General features: G+C 36.3%; 1 protein-coding gene and 1 pseudogene across 9 annotated transcripts in view; one reads left to right on the top strand and one right to left on the bottom strand.

Moving 5' to 3' along the window:
* Nucleotides 1–16,440, bottom strand: part of CLASP1 (cytoplasmic linker associated protein 1) — a 244,102-nt gene that overhangs the window by 43,642 nt on the left and 184,020 nt on the right. For all 9 annotated transcript variants that reach the window (XM_039876508.1, XM_039876514.1, XM_039876517.1 and 6 more), the window contains 3 exons: nt 12,116–12,279; nt 9,743–9,821; nt 8,566–8,709 (listed from right to left, as the gene is read on the bottom strand). In XM_039876508.1, coding sequence (XP_039732442.1) covers nt 8,566–8,709; nt 9,743–9,821; nt 12,116–12,279 — 387 coding nt within the window. The remainder of the gene's footprint in view (nt 1–8,565; nt 8,710–9,742; nt 9,822–12,115; nt 12,280–16,440) is intronic.
* LOC120613886 (uncharacterized) lies at nt 2,323–2,435 on the top strand (annotated as a pseudogene).

Here is a 16,440-nt window from a genome sequence, read left to right as displayed (position 1 = left end):
AAAATCAATTAGCTGAAGCAGTAGCAGTCAAATGAGACTCGAACTTCTCCCGCATGCTAAGTGCTTTCTATGGTAGTAGTGGAGTAGCCGGCATTCTGAGCTTTAAAAACGCCTGAGGAATTAGTTACAAGGGTTTTTGCTTTAGAAAAACTATGCCAAAAGAAAACTTTAGTAAATACTAACTGGCATTTCTTACAAATTTCTAAGAGTCAAAAGAAAGGAAAACACATTATGAAAATCTTTTGACTAAAAAGCATACATTTATTTTTCCAAAGACTCCAATTTTGAGGAATACAGTAATTATTATGGGAAAAAAATTATACTTTTCCCCATGATATACAATATTACAACAAACATATTTACTGAGAAATTCTTTGGCAATAAAGACCACAAAACATTTCAATGCTTTTATAATGTTAAAATTCTGGGTCCAGTTAAAACTATTTGTGCCTGAAAAAAAATCCAAAGACCCAAATGTATTTAACCAAAAAAATTATCAATAGAAAATATAAGTAGGATTTTTTATAGAGTAATCAAAAATTACTTTCTCAACATGTCAAAAACATTCACTACACACAGCATTGGGCAGAAGTATCTCACTTTTTCTCTTGACCTCCAAATTATAGTCATTAGTAACCTTTCATTCAAATCAGATCACACCAGGCCAGTGTGCTTTCCTGACAGGTAAAAAACAATATGATAACTGTACTAAAATAAACATTTCTACATTCCATTATTGAAACATTCTTAATAAATCATTATATGGAGGAATCTATTTCCCCAATTTAACATACTAATAATAAACATGGTTTAAATATTTGTATAAGAGCAAATTTCAAAAATCATGCAAAGTAAACTGTGCATTAAAAAAAAAACATTTTATTAGATGTTAGAAAAAAATGCATGCAGAAGAAAACTGTACTTCGAAGAGAAAGAAAGAAGCAGACTTGAGTTTTAGCAGACGCAAGCAATCAATGTTGCCAGTTTAATAAGTAAGTTTAGGGACTTATTCTTTTGTTGACTGAAAATGACCTGAAAATTATAAAATGTATCATTATATTTAAACAGCATATTCTTATTTGAAATGTGCCACTGTCTTTACTAAAACACTCTATTTCTTCCCAAAGTGACAAGATATCTAATACCACAAACTTACTTGAGGTTTTTCACAAAGCAAATTATAAAATCAGTGGGATCTTTTAGGAACAGGAAGACTGCAAGATGATAAGCCTTGAAACTGCTAATTCACAGTGGCTACTTAACCTTAGTGACTTTTAGTCATGTGGGAAAAGAAATCCTAAAGCTGAATTTGGTAAAAAATCAAATAGAAAGACAGGGGACTTTGAAAATATAACTGGTCGGACAGATGATATGTGTGATTTATACATATAAATGATTTATTTTTACATGTTCTGAAATATAAAATGAATATGATTTTATTCAGTTTTCAAAAATCACCCTCTGGCTTAAAGCTGTTTTTAAATTAAAATCTTTTTCTAATGAGAATCAAGCTTCAGAAATGGATAAAAAGTTATCATTTAAATATATTATTTTTAAAAGAGTTTACATCAAAATTTTAAAAGGAATGAGAATAATGGTCCTAAGATTTTATCTAAAACCCTCTGTGTCAGTGAGCAATCAAATACTAGAATTCCAAGAAGAGAACTGGGTTATATTTATCACAACCATCAATACGCTCTCATTAAAGGAATAATTCCAATTATGGGGATAAGTTGGAGAGATTCATTTTTAAAAGCCTGGGGCATAACTCATGTTCAATAATGAATCAAGCAGAGTATGTCACTGTTCTTGTCCCATCTTTCTTTGAACTCTTGCCTTACACCAAAGGCACACTAGCCAAACGAAAAAACTCAAGAGTGCTGCTTTTCTTAATGGACAACTAGTGCAATTTATTTTAAAAATCAAATAACAACTTAAAAGAGAATGATTCCCACTCACACCACCACAGAAAAATTGGGGGAGTGATTGTAAAGAGTTCTTCGAATATCACTGCTTACTGTTTGAAAAGAACTCCTGGGGTTATCAATAGCCTTGAATGCTGTGTACCTTACAGCAGAAAAGAATTCTTCCAAACAGGAGGTAATAAAGCTTTCACAAATGCTTCATTGCTGGTATTAATCAGAGAAAACTTAAAATTTGGGAAGAATAAGAGTGTTCTAATCTATTAAGCAATTATTACCATTCTCTTCAGATTGTCATTAAAATTGCTTCAGAAAATCACTAAAGAGAAGGTAACTCAAAACCTTGCTTATTTAGTGTCTGTTCTTTACTATTCCATTAAAATATGGTGGAAGTCTGTCTGTCTACGGCCATGCCACCCTGCCTGATCTCGTCTGATCTCGGAAGCTAAGCAGGGTCGGGCCTGGTTAGTACTTGGATGGGAGACCACCTAGGAAGACCAGGTGCTATAGGTATGCTTAAAAAAAAAAAAAAAAATATATATATATATATATATATATATATATATATAGAGAGAGAGAGAGAGAGAGAGAGAGAGAGAGAGTGAGTGTAAAGGTTTGCACTCAACATGGCTATTTCTTTAGGAAGGAAGTTAATCATAAAACACACCAAAACATGAACATTTACACAGCCACACACATATACGCACATACGATGACACAAATTTATATTAATTTTAGGTTTCTTCAAAATCTTCTCAGTGTCTTCACAAGGGTAACCAGTATTAATAATCTAAAATGCAAACAGCGAAGTACCTTTTTTCGAATTAGTACACAATTTTAAATCTACCTGTTTACAATTTTCTTCCAAGTTTCCTTCTCCGAGCCCAGAGCAGGTCGAAGCTGACCTAGTGGGGCAGTCCTCACCTACTCGACTACGCTGAGGCGGGGACTGGCGAACAGGAAAGCGGGCACGATTTAAGCAGAGAGAAGAAGCAGGTGCTTAAACCACGGTTATACGTAAGCTGAAAAAGTATCTGGCTTATTTTATAAAAACCGTCTACATATATATAACCTGAAAGCTAAGAATAGTAAGAATAATAACAATAACTACCAGTTTTAGACCTCGACCATTTGCTAGGTCCTTAATAATAGTAATAATTCATCCTACAAGTTTTAGTATTCCTGCTCTAAGTAATGAAATGGAAGATCAGAGGTCAAAATGAGGCCTGAAAGAGGCAGTCTTCGTTAAGCTGAGATTCAAATTTTATCTGATGGTAAAACCCTTTCAGTAGGCCATGCTACCTATCTATAACTAGAGATTTAAAATTTTTTCAGTCTCTGAAATTTTAATTTTTAAAGGCTATTTATATTACTTTTCCTGCTCCAGACAACAGCATCTTTCTACCTTCTAGGTTTCTTTGCCATGCCTTCATTTCCCACATTTCTCAAAACATTTAGGGGCTAAATTTTATCTAACAAATTAGACACTAAACGTTAGAGAATTGCCTATGATAAGGAAACACGCTGGGATTCTGAATGCTAAAATATAAACATATCACTCAAAATTTTATTGTCATTAACACATTCACTTTGATTAATGGAAAAAATCTTCCTAATGCTGGAAAAAATTTGGTTTTCAATTTGTTTCAACAGCAGCAGCAGCAAAACCAAAATAACCCTCAAACAATAATAGCAGGAGCGACAACAGCAAATTAATATTTAGTTATGTTTTTATATTCTTTATTATAATTAATCCTTCCAATAAGGCCTAAAGCAAGTATTAGCATTCCCATTTTATGAATAAAAAAACAAGAATTCAGAGCTTATATGACTTGCTCAGACCACTAACAAGCGGCAGAGGCAGAAGTCAAATGGAGGTCAAATTCTAGAATCCACTTTCTACTGTTAATATATTATATTATCAACACAAGCAGAGTACATTAAGAAAGGTCTAGTATACTCCTGTATGGCTTGATCGACACTAGTCAGGACTCCCACACTTAAACAATGGTTTCCCTGGGAATATTGCAGACCACTTTAAGTCTGGGTGGGGCTTTCCCAAAGAATCCCAATCAGTCTCAGCCTGATAAGCACACTGGTGACTGGCATGTGTTCTGGTTTCTGTTGCACTTCTTCTCTCCTTTTCAAAACATCTTAGATTTGTAAAGACCTCTCGCCAATATGAAACACCTCAAAACACTAAGATAAAATGGAAACAAAATATTAAAAATATTGTTAAAGCAAAAAAATCAGAGCTGTATCAGCTTAGAATGTTTCCGAAGTGCTTTCCTAAATATGGCCTTACAGATAAGGAGAATGAATTACATGGACTGCAAACTCCCCAAGTACTGTTTGCATAAAATTAATATTCTCCAAGGATGGGGTCAATATGAAAGTTTAATGCACAGATTTCAGACTCTTCTAATACTTAGAATATAACTTTGCTCTACTTTTAAGGAATTAAAGGACAACAACAGGAGAACCTGGTCTGTGATCACAAAGTGCTCTTAAATCACAAAGACTTCCCTAGCACTTGCTACAGCTTTTAATAACTCTGCAAATGATAAAGGAGGCAAAACACACATTTTAAGAGACAGGTAAGAGTATCTATCTTCAGCGCATTAAATAATCCAGACAAAAATGGCCCACTTTGGTTTTTTTTACTGCTTTAAAATGATGATAACAATTTTAGGTCTTAGAGCACAGTAACATATACATCACAATTTCTATATATTTTAATTTATTTAGGTACTACATTCATTAGACAATTGTTCAAATACATCTCAAATTCTTAGGTAAAGCAGTTGCATGACTTACAACGGCATCTATATTTATATGAAAGTACAATGGATGGTACATCAAAACAGAGCATTTAAGTAACAATGAATCTATCTCCAGGAAGGATTAATTTGTAATGCCCTAATGTACAGTTTGTGGATAAGTAATCATGGGGCAAAAGAACACATATTTGAATACTGTGCCTTAATACACCAATTTGAATCAAATCACAAAGCTTTACTAGCCAGTGTTGGTGTGTACAACTAAAAGCCGAACAATCTAGAGCCACAGACATCATAGATGGGGGGAAAAAAAAATCTAGAGGGTTCTCAGAAAGTGAAGATGCATCTGCTAAATTTAATTTCATCACAATTTGGCACAGTTAGGTAAAAAAAAACCTCCCATTTAAGTAAGAGCTATGCCAATCCACTGAAAGACCAAGATTTCTGCCAATCCAGAGAGACCAAAGCCTTGGCAGGCAAAACACTTAGAAGGCCCGAGATTCTCATCTCCTGCTGCAGAAGCTCTGCACAATCCCCTCTCCTAGAGTGTGTGGGACTCATGAATATGATGGAACATCACACCATTAACTGTTATATGGCAGAAGGAATTTGCAGATGCAAATGAAATCAGCTGTTTATCATACTGAGGATCTCTTGGATATGCTGAGCTGCTTCCCTCTTGCTGTTTTCAGGATTCTTTCTCTCTTTGTCCTCGACTTTCAATAGTTTGATTACGATGTAACTAAGTATGGAGCTTTTTTCAAATCCTACTTTGGAGCTTGTTAAGCTGCTTAGATGTGTAGATTAATGTGTTGTAGGTTTTTTCCATCAAATTTGGAAAGTTTTTTAACATTATTTCTTCAAATGTTCTCCTGCTGGCTTTGAAGAAGCAAACTGCCATGTTGTGGTGAGGATCACGTGACAGGAGATGACAGGTAGCTTCTATGAGCTGAGAACACCCCCTGCTGACAGTCGGCAAGAAAGCAGGCATCCCAGCCCTATACATCTGTAAGAAACTGGATTTGGCCAAGAACCAGTGAACTGGAAAAGGGGCTCCTGCCTCAGAGGAGATTGAGGACCCAGACAAAACTGTGACTTCAGTCTGGTAAGACCACGAGCGGAGGACCCAGAGAACACATGAAGACCCCTGAGCCACAAAATTGTAAGATAATAATAAATTTGTGTAGTTTCAAGCTGCTAAGTTTGGGGTAATTTGTTATGCAATAGAAAACTAATACAGAAGCCAAAAGGAGGGGAATTTCCAAGACTATGGTTTTGAAATTGATGGCTTCAAAATGTTACTTAAAATTAGATCATTTCTCTTTGGGTATTTGGCATTCATTAATTCATTCAAAATATTTATTAAATGCCTACTTTGTCTTAGAGGTATTGTGCTATGAGTATATAAGGTAAGCAAAAGTAGGAAGGTGGGGTAGGCACTAAGGAATGGCAAGGCCAGGCCTACTCTTTAAGATAATAAGGACCTAGGCTGGGGACCAAGAGAATTAGTGGCAACCACATCAAGGCTACACCAGCAATCTGTATGTATATACAGTCTTGAGGTTCAACTCTAGGTAATCATCTAAAATAAAAGGTCTCAACTCTGTGCATTAAAAATCAGACAAGAATGGAGGAAATCCCAAATAGACACAAAACAACGTCCATGCTCTACTCTGCACCAAAGCAAAATCACCTGGGGGAGAGCCCAGGTATCTAGGAGGACTCTAATTGCAGACAGGACCAAGTATTATTGATGTCAAGCTTTTCAAATTCCTCTGAAGATCAGGATTATCATTCCAGAACCTGGGTTTGAACTCGGTTGAATATGAGCTGTTACATAGGTCTCAGATGAGGAAGGAGAACAAGTGAGGGTAGGCACCAGAAGTAGAATGCCAGCGGAGACCAGGCTTTGTGAAAAGCACTATCTGATTCAAAGTATTGAAATTAAGTGTTAAAGATCACACAGTAAGTGAACCTTGTGATTACTGGCAATCAGTTTAATATCCTTACCATATCTGACTTAAGCTAGTATTAAAATAAGTTGACTGTTTTGGAGCCCCAGACTAGATTAGCTCAAGGAAAAAAGTTCTTGTAATGTCTCGATTAGAAAATTTAAGACAATAAACCCTAGTTCACATTTTTAATATGCTCTTCCAGAGAAGGTAGACATGATGGTCAAGTTGCTTTCACACAGGTCCTATTCATTGTCATGTGAAGCTAAAACACGTTTTAGCTCCCCAGGAGGGGATACTTAGGTAACACTTAATTACAAAAGCACATACTCACATACACGTTAGAACTAAAGATAGAAAGCTGCACTTACTGCTTTTGTATTTATTGATCTTGTGATTTTGAAAATCACAGCAGAAATATCTGTTTCTGACTTACAAACCAACCAAATCATTCAACCACCTCCCACTGTACCTCCCTAATCCAAAACAGGCTTAATGGTTAAAGCAAAGGTTGGCTGTTAAATGCTCTTTTGATACATGTTGAGAGATTTTACAAAAGGATCATGAATCAAAAATATTAGTTAATATTAGAACAATGATTTTGAATAAGTGCTTTAATAAGACTTGCCCTTGCTCCTTTGATCTTGAAGGACTTAGTTTATTACTATACGATGAATGACAGAAGTACCTGGATTACGGCCCCTCCAAAGAAACCTTTTCGATAATGCTTTAGTTCTTGAGTTGCATTACAGAAGGAGCTAAGTGTTAATTTGCACTTAGAAATACACCGACCTTGCTAACTATTCTTTGGAAACATCCTTCCCCTTTTCCCTGCTTAGACTCAACTCATCCGCATTATCAATTCTGTCCCAAGGCCAAAGGACTTACACTGACTGGTAGGGATAGATGTGGATGGAGTACAGTACAGAAGAAAAAAATGCAAGCTTTGTGATTATATACAAATAACTAAAATCAAGTACTTTTAGTCTGAAAGAAGAAATCTGGCTTTTAAAAGTACTTTATACATGCTAGTTAACTTATATATAAAGTAAAAGAATAATAGCCACATGTGAAATTCGAGTGTAGAACAGGACACCGACAGGAAGGGAATAATAGAAACAACAAATGCAGTAATGCCTTATGCTTGTTTTGTGCTTATGATGTGTCAGGAATTGATTAAATGCTCTACACATATTAATTAATCTTCATAATAGTCCTGAGGCAGAATACTATCTAGTAACATAAACAGCAGTATCCTGTGCTCTCTACTATGTTCTATGCCTCTCAATGTGCCGTTTCAGAAGAAAGTAGCAAATATTTCTCTTCGGTGGCTTAAAAACAGCAAAACACCACCTTGGTATCAGGGTGTCTCAAAAATCTGAATTTCACCCCCTCATCTCACATCCCCCAAATCAAAGAGAGTGTGTTCCAAGTGTGGCATATAATCGGAAGTTTTTGCGCTCTTTTCAAATTCTAGAATTAATTATATCTCTGCAAACTTACAACCGCATTTTACCGTTAGGCACCTCAAGGCCAGGTAGCCTTATATCTGCAATTCTATATTCAAAGAACATGCCACAAAACGAATGTAAGAGAAACCAATGTCCTTTTAAGAGATACTAAACTACTAGTGCTTTCACATTAAAAAACATAAATAGATGCCTAAGAAAACCATGAACCCATCATACAAGATTTCAGATTTTCGTTTTAATATTCAGAGACTGGAACAAGGTAGAGCTGGAGAGAGAAGAGAAGGGGCAAGAGAAAAGTCTGGGTTTTCAAAGAAAAGCTGTGACAGATGTTTATATGTAGGTGCACTGGGTAGTTTGCAAGTTTCTAGACAATTTTTTTTTTAACACATACTAAGAACAGTCTGTCATTAAAGCTGCACTGCAGCTCTCTTGGACATACCTTTCTCACATCTGAACTCTTTGGTTCTGTTGTCCAGGTTATAATTCTAGAAACAGCAAGCCTGGTCTCACTAGAGTTTACAAAATCTGTTGGATCCATCTGCCTGGCGAGAGACTCAATGTACTTCAGAATTGCAACTTTGACCTGAAAGATCCAATAATTATAAACATTAAGCATATTTTTTGAATCTTTGAAAAGAATTCTTCACTGGTGACCAGAGAAAAGTAAACATACTATTGAGGGACACCTCCTTTCTCTTGGATTCATGTTTCCACATCTATCAGGACAAAAACCATGAAATGACTGAGAAGTACGATTAAGAACAGGAAGAGTGGGGCATGCAGCTTAATACTCTTCATTTTTTGAGCACCATGCCTGCAGAAAAGGAGGTTCTGCTCCTCATGTGTGCTATAAAACACATAGGCCAGGGGCTCATGTGGGGAGCTGTGGGATTTCCAGCTCTGCCACCAACTGGTAAGGGCAAGTACCACTCTGTGGTTAGTACTGCTTTACAGACATTCTAGGTCATGCCTTGCAAGGCAACGTTTTCAGTAATTAAGCTGATATGCTGCCTTAACTTTTCCATTACTGTCTCAATTGGTTCTGACCTCACAAGAAAAGGGTTATTACTGATTGGGCCTATCCTAAAAACCCAACGAAAGTTAATGATAGAAGAATAGATGATGTACATGAACTATCTTAAATGAATACATATCCTCTCTCATATTTAACTGTTATTAAACATATAATTTTATAACATGTATTAAGTAATTTTCACATGTTAGGATATTTTTAATATTAATTTTTAAAAATTCTATTAAGATACCTACACCTCACCACATCAGTATTTTCTAGTTTAAATATTGTGACAGAGTAATAACACCCAAATGTTGGTAAAGATGTGGAACAACTGGAACCCTCACATATTGCTGGTAGGCATATAATACAACCATTTTAACAGTTTAAAATAAAGTTAAACATAAAGCCTACCCAATAAACCAGCAATTTCTCTATTGGGTACTGAACCAAGAAAAAAGAAAACATGTCCACCAACAGGTATACAAGTGTGCTCGCAGCAGATTTATTCTAATGGCCAAATATAAGTCATGTATAAAAAGTAAATTTCACACAAATTTGGCTTCTAAAGGTTGAACTGCAATGACAAATCGTTACCCACCTTGAGGTTCGGAGTCTGAGTTTGATCCACAATAAATCTCATCAAAATGTTAAATTGTTGATCAAATGGAAAGGAGTCCCTAGGTTTAAAAAAAAAGTGCTTGTTTTTAAAGAAAAATTGAATACAAAAAATAATGTAAAAACCATTTAAAAGACAAAAATTCTGTTGTAGATTAATATATGTTAAAGGAAGCCTGTTCACATTTTTTAAATAGTACTTTTCATTTTATATAAATACTAATGTTATACACATTACATAAAAAATTTAGAAACAGGGAAATCTTGTTAAACCTCCCGAAACACATACCAAACCTACTTTGAGTATGCTTTTTAAAAATTAATACTAAACGATAAACTAATAAGGAAGAGATTCTTACCTGCCTTCCAGGGATCTGCTCATCTTCTTTCTCTCCAGCTATCTTTCTGAATATTGCTTACACAAAAAACACTGCAAATTCCCAAATCTTATTTTTACATCTTGAACACATTGCTTATAGCTGACCTTGCTTAAGCTAATTGCACTGTCCTCCTTGGTCCTCTACCTGGGTGACTGCTCACAATCTCTATTTGGTATAGTAACCACAAGAAGTAGTGCCTGTGGGATACTCAGTAAGGAAAATCGCCACCCAGCTACAAAACACACACAGAATCCTGGGGGCCCTAGGAGCCCCTCTCCTGCTCCATTTCTTACCTGTTACTGATTCCTTTCTTTAGTTACCTCACATCTTTGGTCCAACTGAGTAACCCTGAGGGCTCTTGGTTAAAGAAAGTCAGTGCTCTCTTTCCCCTTAATTACTAGTATTAGTGTAAAATTGCATAACAGAGTCAATGCGCATAATGCAGACATACCTTCCATACTAACAGGAAAGATAATGCAATGCAAACATCTATTATAATTGAGGCTGAGCGACTGTACTGCTGTTTTTAAACTCTCTTAGACTTTTCTCAATCTACAGAAGTATAGTGAAAAGAAAAGGGCTGTACATTCAAAACTACAAAATCACAGGAAAGATGTGAAATTTAAATGAAATATAAGAAAAATATAAAGCACAGGGCACATACGAGGTACTAGTATTACCAGTATTAAAATTATTAATAAGAAGTGAATTTGACCATATAGCACATTCTTTTCTCCCATAACTATTTGCATCCAGGAAGCTATGAGGACCACCTCTGGAAGCAACGTATTCTTTATAATATGTAATTTAAGTGACTCGTACTTGCTATAAATTAAAGAAGCAAGATCAACAAACCACACATAAAATGTTTCTCCTTTCTCCTACAAGAAGTAACTGGTGTGTTTAACCTGGAAAATGTGCCCTGCTGTTAAGTACAGCCAAAGGAAAGGAAACTGACGCAGAGTTACAGTCAGGTCTATTACCTGAGGAACAGCTCTCAGCCAACACTGAGCCCTCGATACTGACTGATCCCAGATAAACTTAAGCAGCTATACATCTCAGCTGCTGAGAAAAGGGGAATAATAAACATACTTTAGAGACTTAGATCAAATCTACTGAGAACAGGATTCTTAAAGGAAAGAGGCATCCGAGAAAATTAATAAGAGGGAATAACTGTTTTCTTTAATCACCAAATTTTAGGGATATAATCATAATATTCCCACAATCCTTAAAAGTATGAAAGGGACCTAGTCTTTCATAAATTCACCTAAATTAAGTGACCTATAGGCCAAGCCTGGCTCATAAATGTTCATAAAATAAAAAAAAAAATTCCCAAATGTATTAATTACCTTACATTTCTGATCAACCTTGAAAAGCAGTACCACTGGACCCATGTTCCAACATGGCCACAAACGCCCTCCATCCTATCGTAGAACCCCCCATTTCAACCTACTTCGCTCATTTATTATCAGCTGGATCAGCCTAGCCCTTGTAGCCAATGCTTTATAAATCCATTGCCATACTGGTATACAAGAATGTTCTCCAATTCTAGCTTATATGTGGAATCTTAAAAAAATAAATAAATAAAGCCAAACCCAAAGAAACAGAGAGAATAGTGGTTGCTGGATGTTAGGGGTAAGTGAAATAGAGAGATATTGGTCAAGGGTACAAACTTCTAGTTATAATATGAATAATTTGAAGTTCTAAAGTGGCAGCACAGTGATATAGTTAACAATACTGTTCTATATACTTTAAAGGTCTTAAGAGAATAGATCATAGATGGTCTCACTATCACCACCACAAGAAAACAGTAATTATGTGAGGTAAAAGAAGTGTTAACTAACACTGTGGTAATTATCAATATATACAAGTATCAAATCATCACGTTGTATACTTCAGAGTTATACAATGGTCTATGCCAATTATATGCGAAAAGCTGAAAAAAATGGTCCACCTCCCCCCGCCAAAACACTTACCTTGTGACATCTAGAGCTTTCTGAACTTTTGCTTGTACAGATCCAAGTAAATCTGCTCCCATTTTCTTAAGTAATTGTGTGAGAAGAACAAAAAGCCAGTCTTGCAAGTCATCCTTATGAATTATTATAAAATCCACAAGAGTCTCTAAAAACATACTGAAAACCTAGACAAAAATGAAAATCAAACATTTCACATATTTAATTCATAATTTCCTCCAAAGTCTCCAAAACATTAAAAATGCCTATACTGGCTTTGCCCAGATTCTTACAACTTACATTAACACAGTTAACAACTGGTCATACTATAGAAGGCAAATGTTTTAAAGAAAATAAAGCAAAAAGTATGGGAACTTACTCTCTGATGTGAATTCCACAGCAAACCAGGCCATGCAACAAAACAAATTCCATGTTAGTCCACAGTGCATTAATAATATTTTCATGCAGTTTCTTAAAAGACTTGAAAGGGCTACAATCTGATAAAATGGTCTCCCCTCCCTCAAATGCCTTTTAAACTCAGTACAGAGAGAATGAGCTTTGCTGAAAAGTATTAGTTTAATCTAGAAGCTTTCTCTTTCCCTTTCTTTAAAAAAAAAAAAAATTTAACCATCATAATTCTATACTATTATTGTTCATTCTCTAGCATTCAACAAACGCTGTTATAGGAAGACTTCAGGTCAAGGTGGTGGAGGTAGATGCTGTGCTCCCCTTCTTCCATGACCACATCAAAATTACAACTAAGTTATAGAACAAACGCCTCTGAGAACCACCTGAAGACTAGCTTATAACTAAGGATATAAAGAATAAGCCACAGAGACTGGTAGGAAATCTTATAACTAAAGATAAAAAGAAGAAGCCACAGAGACTGGTAGGAGGGATGGAGATGCGGAACTGGCTTGTCATATACTGATGTGTGGTGGTTAAGAATCAGGAGGGATATCTTGGCTATATGTTCCTCCTGAGGAACAAGGGGTCCCAGAACCACACCAGGTAACCCAGCCCAGGGAACCATAACTGGGAAGATAAGTCCCTACAACATCTAGCTGAAAACCAGCGCAGACTGTGTCCAAGAGAGACAACAGGCCACTAGAAACAAAGGCATTGCAGGTCTTAAAGGGTCTACACACAGACCTCACTGGCTCACAAACTCACTTGTTCAGACTGCCAGAGTAGGAGCAGCAACTCGAAAAGCACCAGGGACATACAAGGAGCAAGTAAATTGATTAGCTTCAGGACAAGAGTTGAAGGGGCAGAGGTCAGGACACCTCATACAGCTCTCTCCAGTTGGAAGTGCTAGCAGTTGCCATTATTCATTTGTTAAGTCTTCCCCTATCCAGCTGGCAGGCACAGGTGAGCACCAAATCTGAACTCTCCATCAATCTGGCTAACATTGTTCACCCCACCCAAGTTACAAGCTGAGCCTGAACTTCTGTCAGTGGATTTTCCACACAAGCAGCCAAACTCGGCCCATGCTGTGGATTTCTAAAGTCTCTCAAAAATCAACAAACCCCAAAGAAGCAGCAGCTAGTCTGTGTTCCTGATACCTCTTCTTAAGTGGCCTCAAGCCTGGTACCAACGGCAGTCAGCCTCGGTTTATGCATAGCCTCTTCCAGGCACCTCCACACCCAGCACAGACAAACCTTGCAGGTCATTTTGTAGGTCTGGCCAGGTCGCCCCAGGCTAGACACAGGAATCAGCTAATATGGCCTGCAGAAGAGTCCCTCACAAGAAACCTCAGAACCAAAACACCCAGTGGCTGACTTCAGACCATATCAGAGTACCACCTAACCAGCCCCACAAATGACGTAACTAAAGGGCAGACTTGGCAGGCACCAGAACCCTGTTAAAGTGATTCATGCTCTGTGCAGTCAACCCCCGCACAACAGCTCATCCATTGCAGTCATAGCCAGTCCCCATAGCCACTCAGCCTGAAAGTCAATCCCACCCACTGATGTGCCAATGGCAACTAAGGCTCAACTACAATAGAAGGGCACACACAACTCACACCAGGCACACCCCTGGAGCACCATGCCCACGTGACCAGGGAGTATGTACCACTGGGACCCATAAGACACCTACTACATTAGGCTATTCTGCCAAGATTGGGAGATGTAGCAGATCTGCATAATACATAAAAACAAAAACAGGAAGGTGGCCAAAATGAGAAGACGAAGAAACATCTCCCAAATGAAAAAACAGGATAAAACTCCAGAAAGAAAACTAAATGAAATGGAGGCAAACAATCTACTAGATATAGAGTTCAAAATACTGGTCAAAAGGATGCTCAATGAATTTAAGGAAAAAAAAGATGAAATCAGTGAAAACTTACTCAAAGAGATAGAAACTGCAAAAAAGGACCAGTCAAAATTGAAGACTACAATAACTGAAATGAAGACTATATTAGATGGAATCAACAGCAGATTACATGAAACAGAGGGTTAAATCAGTGATCTGAAAGACAAGGTAGCGAAAAACATCCGATTGGAACAGCAGAAAAAACAAAAAAAAGAATAAAAAAATGTTGGATAGTTTAAAGGACTTCCGGTACAACATCAAGTGTGCCAACATTTACAGCATAGGGGTACCAGAAGGAAAAGAGAGACAGGAATTAGATTGAAAACCTATTTGAAGATGTGATGACAGAAAACTTCCCTAACCTGGTGAAGTAAGTAGACATACAAGGCCATGAGGTACAGAGATTCCCAAACAAGATGAACCCGAAGTGGCCCACACCAAGACATATATATTTAAAATGCCAAAGGTAAAAGACGAAGCGAGAATTTTAAACATAGCAAGAGAAAAGCAGTTAGTTACATACAAGGGCACTCCCAAAAGACTGTCAGCTGATTGATTTCTCATCAGAAATGTTGCAGGCTAGAAAACTGAAGTGATGAAAAGCAAGGACCTACAACCAAGATTACTTTATCCAGTAAGGCAAACATTTAAAACTAAAGGACAGAGAGTTTTCCAGACAAAAAAAAAAACGAAAGGAGTTCACCACCACCAAACCAGTATTACATGAAAACTTAAAAAGATTTAAGAGAATTTTTTAAAAATCAAAGATATAAATAAGAATATATAGCGAAGAAAAAAGTTCCCACTGACAAAGGCAAAGACATAATAAAAAGAGTGGATCAACCAACAATAAAGCTAGTACAAAGGTTAAAAGCCAAAATAGGAAGATCACATGTAATTACAACAGTAAATTAAGGGATACACAGGAACACGCACACACAAAAAAGTATAAAATAATGACAAAAAAAATGTGGAGGAAGCAAGTAAAAATTGTAGAGATTTTAGAATGTATTCAAGCTTAAGCAACCATCGACTTAAAATAGATTGCTATATACACAGCTTGGTATAAAAAAAGCACATGATAATGACACCAAAAATCTTATCTAAGATATACAAGAAATAAAGAGGAAGGAATCCAAACACAACACTATAGAAAGTCATCAACATACAAGAGAAAAGAGTAGGAAATAAGGCAGGAACAGAGAATAACTACAAAAAAACAACCAGAATACAACTAATAAAATGGCAATACCTACCAACAATTATTTTAAATGTAAATGGACTAAATGCTCCAAACAAAAGACATAGAGTGGCTGGATGGATAAGAAAATAAGACCCATGCATATGCTGCCTACAAAAGACCCACCTGATATCAAAACACACACACAGACTGAAAGTAAAGGGATGGAAAAAAAATTGTTCCAACATAGACTTTAAAACAAAGGCTATAACAAGAGACAAGGAAGGATGTTTCACAATGATAAAGAGATCAATCCAACAAGAGGATATAACTCCTGTAAAAATTAACACAACTGACACAGGATAATCTAAATATATAAAGAAAATCAAATATTGATGGACATAAAAGAGAGCATGACAGTATTACAGTCACAGTAGGGGATTTTAACACCTCATTGACATCAATGTACAGATCATCCAGAGAGAAAATCAACAAAGAAACAGTGGCCTAATGACACTTCCACCACATGAACTTAATATTTTTAGGACATTTCACCCAAAAGCAGTATAATATATACATTCTTTTTAAGTGCATGTGGACCATTTCCCAGGATAGATCATGCATATTAGGCCACAAAACAAGTCTCAATAAATTTAAGAAGACTGAAATCATATCAAGCATCTTCTCCTATCACAGTAATATGAAACTGGAAATCAATTACAAGAAAACTGAAAAACACACGAACGGAGGCTAAATAATATTCTACTAAACAATTAACGGATTAACAACGATATCCAGAAAGAAATCAAAAGATACCTGAGACAAATGAAAATGAAAACACAATGACTCCAAA

Source organism: Pteropus medius, unplaced genomic scaffold, assembly GCF_902729225.1.
Source record: "Pteropus medius unplaced genomic scaffold, Ma_sr-lr_union100, whole genome shotgun sequence".
Taxonomy (NCBI): domain Eukaryota; kingdom Metazoa; phylum Chordata; class Mammalia; order Chiroptera; family Pteropodidae; genus Pteropus; species Pteropus medius.
Note: the sequence above shows the minus strand (reverse complement) of the source record. Positions and strands in the feature narration are given on the sequence as shown.